The 19,874-nt window shown below is 36.3% G+C and overlaps 1 protein-coding gene across 2 annotated transcripts in view; it reads right to left on the bottom strand.

The window, feature by feature from the left end:
• Nucleotides 1-19,874, bottom strand: part of EFHC1 (EF-hand domain containing 1) — a 78,052-nt gene that overhangs the window by 39,124 nt on the left and 19,054 nt on the right. For both annotated transcript variants that reach the window (XM_077162061.1, XM_077162060.1), the window contains exons 3-5: nt 16,897-17,184; nt 10,571-10,720; nt 9,230-9,422 (exon numbers count right to left, since the gene is read on the bottom strand). In XM_077162061.1, the coding sequence (XP_077018176.1) occupies nt 9,230-9,422; nt 10,571-10,720; nt 16,897-17,184 (631 nt within the window). The remainder of the gene's footprint in view (nt 1-9,229; nt 9,423-10,570; nt 10,721-16,896; nt 17,185-19,874) is intronic.

Here is a 19,874-nt window from a genome sequence, read left to right as displayed (position 1 = left end):
CTAGTTCTTCCAAGTGGACAATTAATTCCTTGATTTTTGCCTTTTCTTCTTTTTTGATACAGGCATTTAGGGCAATAAATTTCCCTCTCAGTACAGCCTTTGCTGCATCCCATAAATTTTGATATGTCGTGTTTTCATTTTCACTTGCCTCAAGATACTTACTGTTTTCTCTTTTAGTTTCTTCCTTGACCCACTGGTTGTTTAAGAGTGTGTTGTTGAGTCTCCATATATTTATGAATGTTTTGGCACTCTGCCTATTATTGATTTCCAACTTCATTCCTTTATGATCTGAGAAAGTATTTTGTATGATTTCAATCTTTTTAAATTGAGATCTGCTTTGTGACCCAGCATATGGTCTATCCTTGAGAATGATCCATGAGCAGTTGAGAAAAAGGTATATCCTGCTGTCGTGGGGTGTAATGTTCTATAAATGTCTGCTAAGTCTAGCTTATTTATTATATTAGTCACATTCTGTGTTTCTTTATTGATCTTCTGTCTAGACGTTCTGTCCATTGATGAGAGCAGGGAATTGAAGTCTCCAACTATTATGGTAGATGTGCCTATTTCTCTTTTCAGTGTTTGCCTCATGTATTTTGGAGCACTCTGGCTTGGTGCATAAATATTTATGATTATTATGTCTTCTGGTTGAATTTTTCCTTTTATTAATACATAGTGTCCTTCTTTGTCTCTTTTAACTGTTTTACATTTGAAGTCTAATTTGTTGGATATTAGTATAGCTACTCCTGCTCTTTTTTTATTGTGATTTGCATGAAATATCTTTTCCCAACCTTTCACTTTCAACCTATGTCTATCCTTGGGTCTAAGATGTGTTTCCTGTAGACAGCCTATAGATGGGTCCTGTTTTTTAATCCATTCTGCCAGTCTGTCTTTTAGGGAGTTTAATCCATTAACATTTAGTGTTATTACTGTAAGGGCAGTACTTTCTTCTATCATTTTGCCTTTTGGATTTTATATGACATACCTAATTTTTCTTCTTTTTACCTTTACTGATAGTCCTCATTTCTACGCTCTTCTCCACACCTCTGTCTACATCTTTTCCTATCTGTCTCTACTGCTCCATTTAGTATATCTTGCAGAGCCAGTCTCTTGGACACAAATTCTCTCAGTGATTTTTTGTCTGAACATATTTTAATTTCTCCCTCATTTTTGAAGGATAATTTTACTGGATATGGAATTCTCGGTTGGCAGTTTTTCTCTTTTGGTAATTTAAATATATCATCTCACTGTCTTCTCGCCTCCATGGTTTCTGCTGAGAAATCTATGCATAGTCTTATTGCGCTTCCCTTGTATGTGATGGACTGCTTTTCTCCTGCTGCTTTCAAGATTCTTGCTTTCTCTTTGACTTCTGACATTCTGATTAGTAAGTGTCTTGGAGTACATCTATTTGGATCTATTCTACTTGGGGTATGCTGCACTTCTTGGATCTGTAATTTTAAGTCTTTCATAAGAGTTGGGAAATTTTCAGTGATAATTTCTGTGCTGGTTTGAAAGGAAGCATGCCCCCTAAGAAAAGCCATGTTTTAATATAAATCCCATTTCATAAAGGTAGAATAATCTCTATTCAATACTGTATGTTTGAAACTGTAATGAGATCATCTCCCTGGTTGATGTGATTTAGTCAAGAATGGTTGTTAAACTGGATTAGGGGATGACATGTGTCCACCCATTTGAGCGGGTCTTGATTAGTTTCTGAAGTCCTATAAAAGAGGAAACATTTTGGAGAGAGAGATTCAGAGAGAGCAGAGAATGCTGCAACACCACGAAGCAGAGGATCCACCAGCCAGTGACCTTTGGAGATGAAGAAGGAAAACACCTCCCAGGGAGCTTCATGAAACAGGAAGCCAGGAGACAAAGCTAGCAGATGACGCCGTATTTGCCATGTGCCCTTCCAGCCGAGAGAGAAGCCCTAACTGTGTTCGCCATGTGCCGTCTCACTTGAGAGAGAGACCCTGAACTTCATCGGCCTTCTTGAACCAAGGTCTCTTTTCCCTGGATGCCTTTGATTGGACATTTCTATAGACTTGTTTTAATTGGGACATTTTCTCGGCCTTAGAACTGTAAACTTGCAACTCATTAAATTCTCCTTTTTAAATGCCATTCCATTTCTGGTATATTGCATTCCAGCAGCTAGCAAACTAGAACAATTTCCTCCATTAGTTTTTACCCTCCTTTTCCCTTCTCTTCTCCTTCTGGGACACCCACAGCACATATATTTGTGTGCTTCATGTTGTCATTCAATTCCCTGAATCCCTGCTCATATTTTTCCATTCTTTTCCCTATATTTTCTTTTGCTTGTCAGATTTCAGATGCCCCATCCTCCAGTTCACTAATCCTATCTTCTGCCTCTTGAAATCTGACATTGTAGGTTTCCATTGTTTTATTTTCATCTCTTCTTCTGTGCCTTTCATTCCCATAAGTTTTGTGATTTGTTTTTTCAGACTTTTGATTTCTTCTTTTTGTTCATTCACTACCTTCTTTATATCCTCCCTCAATTCACTAATTTATTTTTAATGAGGCTTTCCGTGTCTGTTCAAACATTCTGAATTAATTGTTTCAACTCCTGTATCTCATTTGAATTGTTGGTTTGTTTCTTTGACTGGGCCATATCTTCAATTTTCCTAGTATGATTCATTATTTTTTGCTGGTGTCTAGGCATTTAATTACCTTAATTAGTTTATTCTGGAGATTGTTTTCACTTTTTTTTACCTAGGTTTTTCTTGCTGGATGACTTTGTTGTCTATCTGTTCTATGACATTCAGTTTAGCTTATTCTGGATCTCTAGCTTAGGGTTTGTTTAACAGATCAGAATTTTTCAGTTTTTGCTTTCTTGTTTTTTGCCCTGCCTGTATGGTGTCTTTTTTTCTACCCTTAGGAGGGTCTACTTAGGTATTATAGATCCCAGCCAGATTTTCCCAGCCAAAACTGGCCTCCTATCAGGAGGAAAGTGTCACCTGCATCAGTTTTCCCTGAGGGTGAGACTCAGCAGATTGAAAGGCTTTCCTTTGAAGACTTTGGGCTTCCCATTTTTCCTGTTCTGCCCAGTATGTGGCACTTGTCTCCCTGCAGGTCCCACCAGCATAAGGTGATGCTGTACCTTTAACTTTAGTAGACTCTCTCTGCTGGGGGTGTGGTGGAGACAGAGGAGTGGTTGTAGTCTGGTTTTAATCACTTCACTTTTCCAGGCCCTGGGGTCTGAACTCCTTTAGGGAGGGATTCCACCTGAGCTGGGCTCCACCCCTCTCCTGGGGAAGGCCCAGGCTCTAGACAAACACTCAAACCAGCTTAATTCTGCCTATGCCTGGGGCAGTGGAGTCCAAGAAGCCTTTCAGCTGTTTCCAAAGGGCAGTCAAGCCATAGAAACACAGCCACCAAAATGAAAAAGAAAAACCCTTTTCAGAGCAGGAACCCTGTTCCTCGGGTTTGCCAATCAAGAGCTTAAGTTGGTACATTGCTCTGTGTATCTCCAGGTCCTATATGCCCCTCCTTTCCTTCAGGGCCAAGACCTTTTCAAATCCAAAAAAATATGTGTGTGTGTTTTTTCCCCCTTTTTCTGTCAGCCCTGCCCCTTCTGTGCCAGGGCAAAAAACAGCAACCTCTGCTTTTACTTGAGGTTTAGCTGAGCTGGGGGCCTACTTTTAGTAGTCAGAATTTGTTAATTCATTCCACAATTGGAGTTTGGTTGTGCTCAGCCCCTGCTGCTGGTCTTTCCTCTTTCCTCTTCCCTCTAGGAAGCAGCCTGTGGGGGAGGGGCGCCACCGTGGCTTGGGGGACTCACGGTTCTGGGTGGGCTCGCAGCCAGTGCAGCTGGTCCAGACTGCTGTATGCTGTGTATCCCATTACTGATGTGGCCCCAGCAGTTGTTCTGCATTGTTCCTGGCTATTTATTAGCTGCTCTGGAGGATGAGCTAAATCCCACACCTCGCTAAGCTGCCATCTTGGCCTTCCTCTCATTTACTTACTTTTTATTGATACATATTTTATATTCAAATCCCATATAATCATCTCAAGTATACTATTAGTGGTTCACAATATCGTCATATGGCTTTGCATTTATCATCACAATCAACTGTTTTTTTCTTTTTTGTGTGAAAAATAACATATATAAAACAGCAATAAATTTGAAAGCACACAGCAATAATTAATTATAGAACATATTTCGGAGTTTGGTATGCGTTACAATTCCATAATTTTAGGTTTCACTTCTAGCTGCTCTAAGATACTGGAGACTAAAAGAAATATAAATATAATGACTCAGCAATCATACTCATTTGTTAAACCCTACCTTCTCTGTATAACTCCACCATCACCTTTGATCTTTCTCGCACTCTTTAGACCCCTAAAGAGTTTGGGTTATGCCCAGTCTAACTTTTTCATGTTGGAAGGGTATTACTATTATTTTATAGTGATTTTTTTGTGACCTCATAGTTCAAGGCATGTGGAAATTCTTTGTGTTTAAGATGTGCTTGGTGATTTTTTTTATTTGTGGGAATTTTTGAGGTCTGGATTTACAAAGCACTTCTTTTCTGAAGGACAAATATTGTATGATTTCATTGATATGAAATACCTAGAATAGGCATATTCATAGAGACAGAAAATAGATTAGAGGTTACCAGAGATTTGGGGAATTATTGCTTAATAGGTACAGAATTTCTCTTCGGGGTAACAAAGTTTTGGAAATAGAGGGTGGTGATAGTTGCTCAACTTTCTGAATGTAATTAATGTCACTGAATTGTGCACATAAAAATGGTTAAAATGGCAAAATTTGAGTTATATACATTTTACCACAATTTCTTTTTAGAAAAAGGGAAAAAGGGAGATGGATGGGAAGTTAAAGCTACTAACAAAGTGTGAAGATTATCTGTGAATTATTAAAAATAAATAAATAAATAAATCAAGAATTCTTTCACAGTGGATCTGTATTTGCCTTTGATTGGTACCTGTGGGTATTATTAAGCCAGAACAACATTTAATTTTCAGCTTAGCATTATGGGGAAACAAGAGGATAAATTCTGGCCCCATGCATATGAAAGTACAGGCTTGAGGGCATTTCAGGGAGACTTCTTTCTTCCTATTCTACTCAAGAGCCAAGGCTCAAGGAGGGCCTTGTGTTCACCTCTGCAGGAGTTTTATCCTAGTTCACTCACTGAAGGTTACCCTTCTGATAGCCGATCTTTATGGGAATCCTTGACCTCTAACCCTGCTTTCCTGTAGCTTTGTCTCCTCCCCTTCCTATATGGTCTGGTACAAACTCCAACTCTAGTATTTGCTTATCTTTATGGATTGGTGATTTCTTGTCACTTCTTGCCTCTGAAGAATCACCTTACTTGTTACCAAATCCAGCATGCTAGGAAAACAAAGGGTTAAAAACATATAAACTAATCGGCATTTTAAAATATGCCATATCAGGAGGGATTTCTATAAACATCTAATCTATCTTATTGCTGGAAATGGAAGTTTCAGGATCTGTATTTTTACAGGTGATTCTGGGATGCTGAAATACTGCTATTCTTTCCAATTGTAGCATTATCATCCTATACTGCAATTACATGCTTACTGATATGCATTAGTAACTAGATTGTAAAAGACTTTGCAATATGGGCTTAGAAAAATGCCCAGAGAGTGAGGAGAAACCTTCAACTTTCTGGAGCACTACATGCCTAACTGAGAGCTTCATTTGGATTTATTTAAAAGGCAAGGTCAAAATATGAGAACCAGTGTAAAGGATAAGTAATATATTTAGACTGTCAGAACCTAGTGCCCAGAGATCAAAAGCTGAAAAACTATATAAGCATAAGGCTAAAATCTCCTGTTAGAAAATGTCCTTCCTTTGACATTGTTCATCACATACTGGTAACTTGCAATTACCCAGTACAAAGAAAGAGCTTTTAGAATTCCTGATATTTTAACTCTGTCTATCATAAAAATATAATTTTGATTCATCTTGTTCTAGTTTGCTAGCTGCCAGAATGCAACACACCAGAGAAGGATTGGCTTTCAATAAAAGGATATTCATATAGTTCTTCAGAGGAAAGGCAGCTAACTTTCAACTGAGATTCTTTCTTACGTGGGAAAGCACAGGGTGATCTCTGCTGGCCTTCTCTCCAGGCTTCTGGGTTCCAACAACTTTGCCTGGGGTGATTCCTTTCTGCATCTCCAAAGGCCTGGGCTGAGCTGCGAGTGCTGAGATGAGATATGCTGAGCTGCTTGGGCTGTACTACATTAAGCTCTCTCAGCACCAGCCGATTAAATCAAACATCATTCATTGCAGCAGGCACACCTCTTAACTAACTGCAGATGTAATCAGGAACAGATGAGGTTCACATGCCATTGGCTCATGTACACAGCAATAGAACTAGGCACTTTCATCTAGCCAAGTTGACACCTGAACCTAACTACCACACATCTTAACTACTTAAAAGTAAGTGGTTTTACTACTTAAAAGTAAGTGTCACTTAAAGTGGCAAAGAGAACTTTTGAAAGACACTCCTGCAATTTCTTATTATTGTCCAACACAAACTCTCTGCCTAGTCACACAGGGCTTCTTAATCCATACTTATTCCTAATTCCTGGTCCTTTGCTCTGTCCTTTCTGGAGTGCTCTTTCCTTTTATTTTCTGTCATCCCAAATCTGAGCCCTATCCCACCTCTTCCACAAAGCCTTCTTTATTCTCTCTAGCCTACATCTCTTCTTCTGAGCTTTCTCTATATGACATAACTATTACATAATCAGGTACTCTGGAAAACAGATGCCCTGTCTCCCTAGTGACACCAGAAGTGCCGGAAGGTCAGGATTCTAGGTTTGGGAATTACATTTTCATTTTATTATCCACAACACTTATCCCATGAAATAGTTTCCATAGCAGATATTTAACTTTTATTTAATTAAATTAAAAAAAAATCCACTGAATAAATGCCTTCAAGAGCCAATTAGATGACACCACTTTGACACCACCATTCTAGTTTAAGGAATTATTTAGCTAGTGGCAACTTAGCTTTTTCTGTCCTGCTAACTCATGACAAAAAATGACTTTCACAAAAAGATATGCCTCATACCTCTGAAAAGGAACCTACCTACATCACAGTGCTGTCTCTCCATACACCTTGGTGAAAATAAAAAGTTCAGAAGTTACAGAAGAGGATAGGTTACATACAGAAAATTTTAAACATAGGTTACATTGATAAGGTAGAGATAGACGTGGAATCTGAAATTTCAAGGGATTCAGTTTCAGTGACACTCTTCTAATGCCACCCTGAATACATCCTACTTTTTTTTTACTCTACTTAAATCTATCATTTATTAGTTCCAGATGGCAGGAATTTCATACTCCTTTAAACAGCTAGAAAAACTGAAATTAGTACATTAGTCCTAGTGTCACAGAACTCTAAGGGGATTATAAAGGGGTTAGGTATAAAAATAATTATAGGAAGTATTCAGATTATAGTGATCTGGGGCACAGATCCAGTTGTTACTGAGACGGTGTAACAATATAAACCATAGTAGCAGATATTTTCATTTCTCAAGAAAACTCAGAAACCTAGATATTTTTTATGTGAACTTCCCTGATTTTAAAATGGTGGCAATTTTTACTCTCTTGTATTCCCATAATGGTCCGTTTTATCTGTTAACTTGGCTAGGCCACATAGAGTACCCAGTTATTTAATCAAACACTAAAATCAGGTGTTGCTGTGGAAGTATTTTGTAAATGTGGTTAAACACATACAATCAGTTCAGTTTAAGTAAAGGACATTACTCTTGATAATATATGTGGGCCTCTCATCCAATCAATCGAAAGGCTTTCAGAGCAAAAACTGAGGTTTCTCATAAGAGAAATTCTGCTTCACAACTACATCAACTCCTGTATGAATCTTCAGCCAGTTAGCCTGCCCTACAGATTTCCAACTTGGCAACTATGTAAGTCAATTCCTGAAAACAATTTATGCATGTGTGTGTGTGTGTGTGTGCGTGTGCGTGCGCACACATGTGTGTCTCCTACAGCTTATAGTATGATACATTCCCCCTTCCTCACTCTCATTCTCATCTTCCTCACATGTAATCATTCTAATGTGAAGCTTTTCGCTTGATTATATGGGTACTAAGTGTACTATGTTTTCTGTGCATGTATTTTAAGTCATGTAAATGGTATTGCATTATAGCATTATGCATTTTGTTTTTTTTTCTTTTCCCACACAGCACTGTGTTTAAGATCTATTTGTTTTCTGGCTACATCTTGTTTATTGTTTCTAACTACCCCACATCAATCAGGATGTACCTTTACCACATTTTGTGTATCTACTCTCCCATTGAGGGAAACCTCCAACTCCTTGCCCTAGAAACAGTTTTTATTGTTGTTGTTTTTTTAAACCCTATGCAGGTCAAACAACACATATGGGTGGGTTAAAATTAGCCTGTAGACTGCATTTATAACTTCTAATCTAGATGAGCCTCCTTCTCAATACCTGGATTTATCTCCTATTTCCAAAAATATAGTAAAAAGGAAAGAATTCAATGAAAATATCTACAGAGTTCTATCAGCCCCTTAAGTGTGACAGATGTTTTTATATGTGACCAAGATGATATTTTCATAAGAGAAAATTCTTCAACTACTAAGTCAATAGCTAAAGCAAGCCTACTTATCTCAGAGAAATATTGGTGGATGGCAAATGTCAGCTGCATTTTGTTGCATTCTCATCCTCAAACCCACTAGGTTATTTTAAACTTGCAAAGAAAGGGCAGGTTGATAAAATAGGGCTGCACCTCTATGAGTCACAAACATGCCTTTTCCAATCTCAAGTTATCCCACCAGAAACTTCCTGTGCAGGAAGCATTTGAGGCAAGAAGCAGTCAGGGAAGCACATAAGGAAATATTAACCCATCCTTGAACAAAAAATGGGCTTGTTTTTAAAAAAAATTTTTTTAATGTGAGATTAATCTCTTCAACTCGGAGGCCTTCCCCAATAACACTTTAAATGCATCTCCCACTGATGCTTTGGTTTTGTTTCCTTGAACTGGGTGCCAGTCATCTCCACCAGACTGTCTCAGAGACACACCTGGACCAAGAGGCAATAAAAGAGGAAAGTTTTGGGAAAGCCATTTTCTGCGAATGTGGAACACAGGTAGAAAGTGTAAACAGAATGACCACACTGATTAAGTAACTCCTTTGAGATTCAAGAGGTCCCAGCCATCAAAGGATAAACTGAATCAAACATACTTGCATTCTCCACCAAAACCTTGGGCATGCGCTGGCGGTTCATCAAGAGTGGGAAAGGATCTCGTCCATCGTTACGCTCATGGACCTCTCGAATTTCCACTGTGTCATCCACTAAATAGTAATGAATGATATAGTGCCGACATTCACCAAACATACTGTCTGTATCATCCCAGATTGCATAGAATCGAAGAACCTTTGAGGGATCCAAAGCAGTGATTTAAGTAAGAATCCTATAAGAGAGTTCAGCTACTTTAACACTTACATATAAGACAGTGATGGAAAGATTAGCTGAAAAAACTGTGAAGTAATTTCAGATAGTGAACTGGAAAAAGAAAAATTCATCAAAAACACTAAAATAATATTTGAAATTATTTACCAAATATCAACAGCTGAAAATAATTAAATTACAGACTATAAGTTTGTGCAGAGAAAATTGGGGAGCTTGTTTTGATCCAAAATATTAATCAGTGAAAGAGAATCTCAACTAAAAGAGCAACAGGTCCCTTTTTACAGTGGTTTATATGTATTAATAAAGGTATACGTGAGAGGTTGATAATATGGAAGGACCCCATCAACTCATATCTCTACTAAGGGCATCAACAACATAATCTTTAAAAACAAAGGAAAAACAGATGTATGACTGATATAAAGATAATTCTTATAAGGCCATGTGGCTGATAGGCAAAATTTTCTGAACTAAAAGGAGGTAAATTTCTGAAAGAAGAAGAGCACTGGAAAAAAGCTAATGCTCTCCCTTTTCTCCTTCCCTTTAGTACAGAAAGGAAAAGACTCAAATCTGCCTACATATCCCAGCCCACAGGAGAGCAGGAATGTTGGAACAGAGTTGGAAAATACCCAGGAACATTCTGTACTTATACTTTAATATAAAATTTAACAGGGGAAAAAGAATTAACAGGGAAGCATCTGCAATGAAGTGTCTATGAAATTACTACTTTAATGTCAGAAACTAACATATATTCAACAGCTCTGAAATTTCCTAATAATTCATTTAAGGTTTTTCAATTCATTTAAGATTAACTCACATTTGGGAACAGAATTGGTCGATCAGAAATAAATAATGGGAAGCAGATGCAGTTCAGGAATTGTTTCAGGATATAGAAGTTTGGTGGAACTTACAAAACAACACCACAATTTTCTTTGAATCGCTAACATAAAACTTACCTCCAAACCTAGATGAAATCAGAAAGGTAGCATTGCATCTAAATGGCCAAATTACATATGGAATATTTTGAAATATATATCTAGCACAACAACTTGCCAATAAACACACATGCCACATTTGGAAAGAAGTAAATCTACTGAGGTGCTTAGGTTACTTACCTGTTTATCAAAGGTGAGAAACTGCTTGAGTTGATCAAAGTTTGATGGTGTGACATACTTACGAAGAGGCTGTTTATGGAGTTCAGTGTAAGGATCAAGAGCCATCTTCTCTGGGGGATTTAATTCAATTCCTTGACTTTCCAAAAATACCTAAATAATTCAAAATAAATATTGTTCATCTTTCTTGACTTCTTAGGATAAATAATTTAATGGCATAAAAATAAGTATAACCATGATTTCTACACCATTGCCGAAGTTTACCTTCAGTTTGCAGTGTAAGCATGTGTTAACAATCTAAACCTCTAATTGACCCAATTCTTTAATGCATAATCAATAATTACCTTAAGTATTTTATAAAAGTACCAGGCAATATATTAAGCTAGTCTAGGAGACCTGGTGGTAAGATTACCAGCTCCAAATATGAATTCAGATCAATAAAATTTAGGTAGGTGTCAAAGAACAGAGTACGTCACAGGATTGCTTACATCTATCTAACCGTGGTTTCAAAGCAATGTTAGGTATGGGGGGTAAGCTGCACAATGGCCAAGCTAAGCTGAAATCATATTCTCAACTCTCCAACTTACTTAAAAACTGTATATGACTAAGTATTTCTCATCCCACCCCAACCCCCACCCCCAAAAAAGGAGGAAAAAAAGAACTATCCACTGGAAATTTTATACCACAAAAGATTTTAACAATTTAGGAAAAACAAATCTAGTGCTCAAATCTTGCCCCCAAAAAAAGAAATTAAAGAAAGCATTTGATTTTGACGTTCTTAAATTTTATTTTGATTATAAATAAATATATTATTATTTTCAGTCACTATTTATTATTTATTTTTGTTTTTCATAACTTTTTTATTGTGAAACAAAAATTTATACAAAAAAGCAATAAATTTCCAAGTACATTTTAATGAGTAGTCATACAACAGATTTTAATGTTTGGTATTATTATCGTGAAAATGTATTTTCATGATTTTTCATTTTTTCTTCTAGCTGCTCCAATACACTGGAGACCAACAGAAATATCAATATATTGATTCAGCAATCATATTCATTTGTTGAATCCTTTCTTCTCTATTATGCTTTTCCTTCTCTCTTTTTTTAATGAAAAATAACATATATACAGAAAAGCAATAAATTTCAGAGTACATTGGAATAATTAGTTGTAGAACAGATTTCAGAGTCTGGTATGGGTTACAATTCCACAATTTAAGGTTTTTATTTCTAGCTGCTCTAAGGTACTGGAGACTGAAAGATATCAGTATACTGATTCAGCACTCATACTCACTTGTTCAACCCGAGCTTCTCTGCATGACTCCTCAATCACCTTTTCTTTCTTTTTTTTTTTTTATTGTATAATATAACAAATATAAAGAGCAAAGAAATAAAAAAGCAATAGCTTTCAAAGCACTCTTCAAAAAGTAGTTACAGGAGTTTGTCATGAGCTACCATATAATCCTCTCATATTTTTCTTTCTAGCTGATCCAGAACATAGGAGGGTAGAGGGCTTAAAAATATTTTTTTTATTATCACAATTGATTTTTTTTCCTTCTTTATTTGTGAACAATAACATATATACAAAAAAGCTATAAATTTCAAAGCACAGCACCACAATTAGTTGTAGAACATATTTCAGACTTTGACATGGGTTACAATTTCACAATTGTAGGTTTTTACTTCTAGATGCTCTAAAATGCTGGAGACTACACAAGCAGCGTGGACAGCCAAAGCTATAGGCTGAGCCACCAGTCTTGGGGTTTGTTCATATGAAACTTAACCCCACAAAGAATAGGTCAAGCCTACTTAAAACTAGGCCTAAGGGTCATCCCCAAGAGAACCTATTTTGTTACTCAGATGTGGCCTCTCTCTCCAGCCGACACAACAAGCAAACTCATCACCCTTCCCCTGTCTATGTGGGACATGACTCCTGGGGGTGTGGACCTTCCTGGCAACATGGGACAGAAATCCTAGCATGAGCTGAGACTCAGCATCAAGGGATTGATAAAACCTTCTCAACCAAAAGGGGGAAGAGTGAAATGAGACGAAGTGTCAATGACTGAGAGATTCCAAACAGAGTCAAGAGGTTATCCTGGAGGTTATTCTTACTCATTAAGTAGATATCACCTTGTTATTCAAGATGTAATGGAGAGGCTGGAGGGAACTGTCTGAAAATGTAGAGCTGTGTTTCAGTACCATGTTTCTTGATGATGATTGTATAATGATATAACTTTCACAATGTGACTGGGTGATTGTGAATACCTTGTATCTGATGCTCCTTTTATCTATCTTGTCATTAGATGAATAGAACATATGGAATAAAAATAAATAATAGGGGGAACAAATGTTAAAATAAATTTAGTTTGAAATGCTAGTGATCAATGAAAGGGAGGGGTAAGGGGTATGGTATGTATAATTTTTTTATTTTTATTTTTTTTCTGTTTTCACTTTATTTCTTTTTCTGTTGTCTTTTTATTTCTTTTTCCAAATTGATGCAAATGTTATAAGAAATGATCATGATGATGAATATGCAACTATGTGATGATATTGTGAATTACTGATCATATATGTAGAACGGAATGATCATATATTAAGAATGCATTTCTTTCTTGTCATATTTTTTTAATTTAAAAATTAATTAAAAAATTAAAAATAAATAAATAAAATATGGAGACTAAAAGAGATATCAATTTAATGATTCAACATTCATATTCATTTGTTAATCTCTATATAACCTCTCTGTATAACTCTGTATAATCTCTCTGTATAACTCCACCATCACCTTTGATCTCTCCATTCCTCTCTTAGGGGTGTTTGGGCTATGGCAATTCTAAATGTTTGATATTGAAAGGATCTGTCACTAATACAGGGTAGGGAGAGGCTAGGCTAGGTTTCAGGCCCTCTCTGGACCAGGGACCCATCTGGAGGTTGTAGATTTCTGGATAGTTACTCCAGTGCATGGAACCCTTGTGGAATCTTATATACTGCCCTTGGTGATCTTTAGGATTGTCTGGAATGGTCCTGGTTGGGGGTTGGCAGGTTATGACAGGTAGCAAGGACTAACTAAAGCTTGTGTAAGAGCAACCTCCAGAGTAGCCTCTCGACTCTATTTGAACTCTCTCTGCCACTGATACTTTATTAATTATATTTCTTTTCCCCCTTTTGGTCAGGATGGAATTGTTGATCCCATGGTGCCAGGTCTGGATTCACCCCTGGGAGTCATCTCCCACATCGCCAGGGAGACTCTAACCCCTGGATGTCACGTCGCCACATAGATGGGAGAGCAATGATTTCACTTGCAGAGCACAGTTACTATTTATTTTTATGCTACAACTTGACATTTCATCTTAAAAGTACCAAAACTAACCTATATTCTGTTTGATCATCAGAAAAGAAAAGTATAATTTCATGGGATCTGTTTACTTTCTGGAACTGAAAATTAGCTAAAGTCTAGGTTCCTTCTGGGAATTATAAGATTTGCTTTGAACAACTCAAAAAAATATATAGAACTCAGGATCGGTTTATTTGACTCTAGTAGTAACTCTGCCGCTAACTAGTTTGTGGTTTAAAGTTTTACTAAGCAGTCTCCAATATCCTTTCAATATAAAAATATTATGATCATAACTTCTAAAACTACTCAACAGGAGATAGTGACTAACAAAATTTTCCTCGCTCTTGAGATGGTGGATTAGGGTAGCAGGATTATTGATTGTGTGGTACTAATGGATGTTTTACTCCCTTCTGTTGCTTCAAATAATAGGGTCTTTTTTGCTAATCTAACCTTAGGGATTTAGGTAGGAATGTAGAAACTTACAGAAATTGACTTTTCTTCCTGTCTTTTAGAAAAGACTAAACTCTATGAAGTGATTATTCTCAAGTGTCCCAGCAGGAGAGGAGAGGGAAAGGAAAGCTTTTCGGGGCAAGAAGGAAATCCCCCAGACTGGAAAACAGGCAGAGGTTGGTGGGTCTCTCTGTGCCAGTGCGTTGAACACAGATGCAATGATATTCAGGAACAGTCAGTTTCCGACATTTCCCAGTCCCAGGATCTCACCTAGCACCAAAGCAGCAGGGAGGTGCCCTAGGTAACTGGACAACAGTCCACATAATAGCCCCTGTCTGTCTGATCCCTTTAGAACTGAAATTGCCATGTATTCCTGGTTGTTCTTAGGGACTAGAATCTTTAGTAAAGCTGAGGGTGATTAGAAACACCAGCCTATCTGGATTGGGCTCAAGTTGGTTTCATGTTATTTTTAAAAAAACAAAACAATATTTTGTGCACGTATACATTTTTGGAATAAGATTCACATCTATACTGGCAATAATACTTTACAAAGATAATAAAGTTTAGATTTCCGGAGCTTTATTTTGTTAAGTTGTTCAGTTAATTTAGTTTGTATGACTAAACTTTCATTTGGGGAGGGGGTAAGAAGGGTGGAGATATATATGAGCAGAGGCAATTTCTGGTTCAAATCCCATAAAGACAGTTTTCTTTCCTACCCATTCATAGGTTCAGACCTAATGAAAAACACTGAATTTGATGAGATTACTATGTGTATAAATTTTAAACTGTCATAGGCACCAACTTCCAACTCAGCAGATCAACTGTAGAAAACATAATTCAATCTAGTCATCAGTACCTGAAATACACAGCTGCAATCAAATATCAGTCATTAACATAACTGACTTAGGTCAACTACTCAGTGATCAACTTGCAAATATTCAAATTTTCAATCAAGATATACCATAAAAAAATTATAATACCTTAAATTTACATAACATTTTATAATTTTTCAATGTTAGTATAATAATTCCAAAACTGCCCATGATAAATGTGACCTCAGACATCTAAAAAATGAGAGATCCACAATGGAATATTATTTGAGTTCTGAGATATACTGCAATATGGAAGAAACATTATGTTCAGTGAAATAAGTTGACACAAGGTCAAATACTCTATGACATATCTTACAAGAGATGTCTAGAAATAGCAAACGTGCAGAGACAGAAAGTAGATTAGAGTTTACCAGGGGATAGAGGGAGTTGAAAGATGAGAGTATTTTTTTGGTGAATATTGTGAATTTGCAAACCAAATTTAAAAAAATAAAAAGTGAGGGAATCGAAATATGTTTGAAGGGGACAATATATAAGAGATGGCCTAACACCTGCACATCCTGTATTGTTTTACTCTATTGCTTCTGAATGGCACTAATGCCATGGCTCCTTTCTTCACTTCCTTCAGGCCTCTGTTAACTGTCATCTTATCAGTGAGATCTTCTCTGTCCCCTCTTAAGAAATAGCATCCCTGACTCCCTCACCCTTTCATTTGCTTTTATTTTCTCCATAGCTTCTATCACCATTTGACATATTATATTTACTTATTTGCTTATTGTTTATCTCCCCAATCAGAATGTAACCTTTATGAGGGCAAGTCTTTTTCCTTGGCACCAGGTCCATAGGGGGCACTCAATAAATATTTAAATAAATTACTATATGAAAAAATTTTTCATATAGTAATGAAAAATTACACCTAATTACTAATTTTTTCATATAGTAATTAGGTGTAATTTTTCATTACTATATGAAAAATTTTTTCATATAGTAATTTATTTAAATATCTATTAATCACATTTGACATTAGGTCGCATGGCATAAAATACTTTAGAATACTTTAGAAATTTAGAAACATTTTTTGAATACTTTTGAAACTGTATCTTTGCCTCCAGAAATTTTTTTTTTGTATTGGCAGGCACTGGGAATCAAACCCGGGTCTCTGGCATGGCAAGCAAGAACTCTGCCACTGAGTCACCGTTGTCCGCCCAGAAATTTTTTTTTAATTAAGGCAATTCGGGATTGATTTCCTAATACTTATAGTTTGTGCTAAAGAGAGGTCACCATCTCCTCCTCTCCCTATATAGATACAGTGCACTTTAAGAAAAGTTAACTTTGTATTAAAAAATTAAAATTTATGAAACAGAGAAAGTGTTTCAACATAAAAACGTTTTTCAGTTCAAAATGGTTTTATTTCAGGAATCCTTTAGATTAGCAAATTTCCATAGATTATACCAAGTATGACATAAAAAAATACATGAATTGCATACAAAAACTTTGCTACTTATTAGAATAGTATTATTTTTAAAAATTCAAACTTCAGATAAACTGCTCATTGCATGTATAAACACACACACATATAAATACCAAGTTAACCTGCACAATAATTCACACAGAGCAGATTATTAGTAGCTCTCATTATTCTAATAAATGAATATATCTTTCTACAAACTAGAATGATGCCTCAGACCCCACAACTTCTAAAAATATATAGCATACCTGTGTGAATCGGTCGCAGTCAACAATATGGAAAGTTTTGCCATAAATTGTGATATCTATTCCCCGATTTAGGTCTTTCCAATGGTAATGGTCTCCCCGGTCGTTCTTTGCTAGCTGCTGGCGTTTGATTAACTTGCCTTGAGGGATCCCGGAGTTTTCCACAATGGGCTCTATGATAGACATGCTGTCATCTTCCAAATAATAGTAAATTTTCACTTGACGGATTCTATAATGTTCCTCAGTTGACATAGGGACATCTTCTTGGAAATAGGCATCAAATTTTAGCACCTATAACACATAAGGGAGGAAGAAATAGTATCGTATTAGTTCTTCATCAGAAAAAACATTAAGTACCCTCCTGTAAAGAGAAATACATAAGGAGATTCAAATATAATCATTCCTATCCTCTAAATCAGTGGAAGCATGGGTCCATGGGCCAAATCTACTTTGCCACCTGTTTTTTACAGAACTTGCGAACTAAGAATGGTTTAACATTTTTAAGTGGTTAGAAAAATTAAAAGAATAGTATCTCATGACGCAAAAATATATGAAATTCGAATTTCAGTACCCACAAATAAAGTTTTATTGAACACAATGATACTTATTTGTTAATGGCTACTTTTATATTACAACAGCAGAGTTGAGTAGTTGCAACAAAGCCTAAAATATTTGTTCGCTGGTGTTTTACTGAAAAAACTTTGCTTTCTTCTGCTCAAAATACTCAAACTGTATGTAGATCATTTACTGTATGTTCCTCCATTAACTCTATGACTTAAAGATCTTAAATCTACTAGTTTCACCTTCATGTCAAAAATCCCACCTAGAACTTCCAGCAAGAGTAATAAATTTGGACAAGACCATAATTTTTGGTTTCCAAATGAAAACCAAGGTTCAAGTCCATTTCTTTAGAAGTGGAATCCCTGGTAAATGCCTATTAATGACACATTCATTCTTATAAACTTTATATGAAAGACTTTCAAATCATCAAATCATTATAGAATGTTTAGAGGGCATGTAAGTACTCTTGTGCTGAAGAACATAGATGATAGATAGAGCAAACTGTCATCATGGGGAGCATCAACGCAGAGTCAAATTGGCTCATCCATTACACATTTTTAAAAATATTAAACAATATTATAAAAAGCACATGTTGACATGATTTGGAATTTTTAATTTTTAAATTTCTGTTATGGTGTTTATATGTTTAATATTTCCTTTCAGAAAGGGAAAGTGTCAGAATGCTGTTTTATGAAGGCAAGTGTTTACCCAAATCTCTACTAGAATAAGTGGAACAAACCAAGAAAGGCCCTTAAATTAAGACACAAATACAACTCAGTGGAAAGATGAAATAATTCTATATAATTCTATAATATAGCATATTATAATAATTATTATCATAATTATATAATTCTACTTATGAGAGTTGTTGCTAAAAAAGGCATGGTGTTTAATGTGGAAGAACAAGTTAAAGAACAGAAGAGAACTGGAAATTATATAGGAGAAATGAATATAATGGAGTGAAGGCCTTAAAACACAATAAAATGACAAAATGGATGAATGCAGTGGAATGTTTAGATAAGAAAATAACATGACAAAAGCAAAGAACAGAAAGACAATTCTTAATGTTTTAGATCAGCCACAAAGAATTGAAAGTAGGGACAGGATCATAGTAACTCATATAAGAAATTTCCTGGATTTGAGCCATAGATTTATAGACACACAATATATTAGAGCCAGAAGCCATCAGCTAATTCAAAACCCTCATTTTACAAATGAGGAAACTGAAGCAAAAGATGGTAAAATGGCATGCAGGTCGTTAGGGTCACAGATGGGACTGCAAGTCTGTCTATGGACTCACAGCCCAGTGTTCTCTCCACAAGCCTCATTTCTTAGGTAACAGGATTTTAATAGTAATTCAGAAAAGGGTCCTGTGTGGACTGAAGTTTTCAGAAAAAGTTTTAACTGAGAGAATACAGAAGATGTATTAGACTTGAAGAGTGGAAAGAATTTAGATAAGCAGATGGGAGCAGAGGGAGTTCTAGGCAATGATTACAAGGAAACAGAGGAAAGAAATCTAGCAGCCATATGCAGGGTCTGGTAGAAGAGGGAGTGCTAGGCATGACCATCAGAATGAAAGCCTCTACAATAACCCAGATCCTGCGTACTAAATTACCAGCAAAGAAAAACAAAAGAAGGCTAACTGTATTGATAGCAAGGAAGCAGGAGAATGGAAAACAGATGAGGCACTGCGAACAGTGCTGGAGTACAGTGGTGACTCATAGAAATGGAAACACAAGAGGGAGGAGATAATTTTAGTGGGGCAGTTGATGGGCTTGATTTTAGACTTGCTGAAATTAAGTGATAGGTCAAATTGATATTCCAGGGGGCAAATGTGAAATTCAGGGCTGGGTTTTGAGAAAGAAGTCAATATTGGAGAAGTGGTTTTGTGAACCACCTGCATAGGAGATGACTATTTCTTAAATAATTCATAGAGGAAACAAGAGGCAAGGATTTGAGGATGGTCTACATGTAGAAAAAGGTAGCCATCAAATATAACATTAGGAAGTACAGTAAAGAATGTGCCATGATTAGTCTTATGTTTTTAGAAGGGTTACTTTGGCTGCTGTGTCAAGAACAATTGCTAAGGTAGTGTCAAGGATGGAAGCAGGGAAACTAGTGCTTCCATCACTGCCTTTGTTCAGTAAAAGAAAGATGGAATTACTCTCAACTTGATTATGAGAAGACTGCAATAGAGATTTGGGGAGTCGGGGTGAGGCAGAATTAGGAGTTCAGTTTGGCACACATTTAACTTGAGACATTTTTCGACATTCAAGAGGAAATGTCAAATAGGCCAGTTGTATATATTAGTCTGGAATTCAAGGGAGAGCTAATAATATAGAAGACATTTCACGAGTCTACATAATGTTATCAAAGAAGTTGGTATAGATCAAGGAGAGAATTAAGGACTAGGTCTGAGG

Source organism: Tamandua tetradactyla, chromosome 5, assembly GCF_023851605.1.
Source record: "Tamandua tetradactyla isolate mTamTet1 chromosome 5, mTamTet1.pri, whole genome shotgun sequence".
In the NCBI taxonomy this organism is placed as follows: Eukaryota; Metazoa; Chordata; class Mammalia; order Pilosa; family Myrmecophagidae; genus Tamandua; species Tamandua tetradactyla.
Note: the sequence above shows the minus strand (reverse complement) of the source record. Positions and strands in the feature narration are given on the sequence as shown.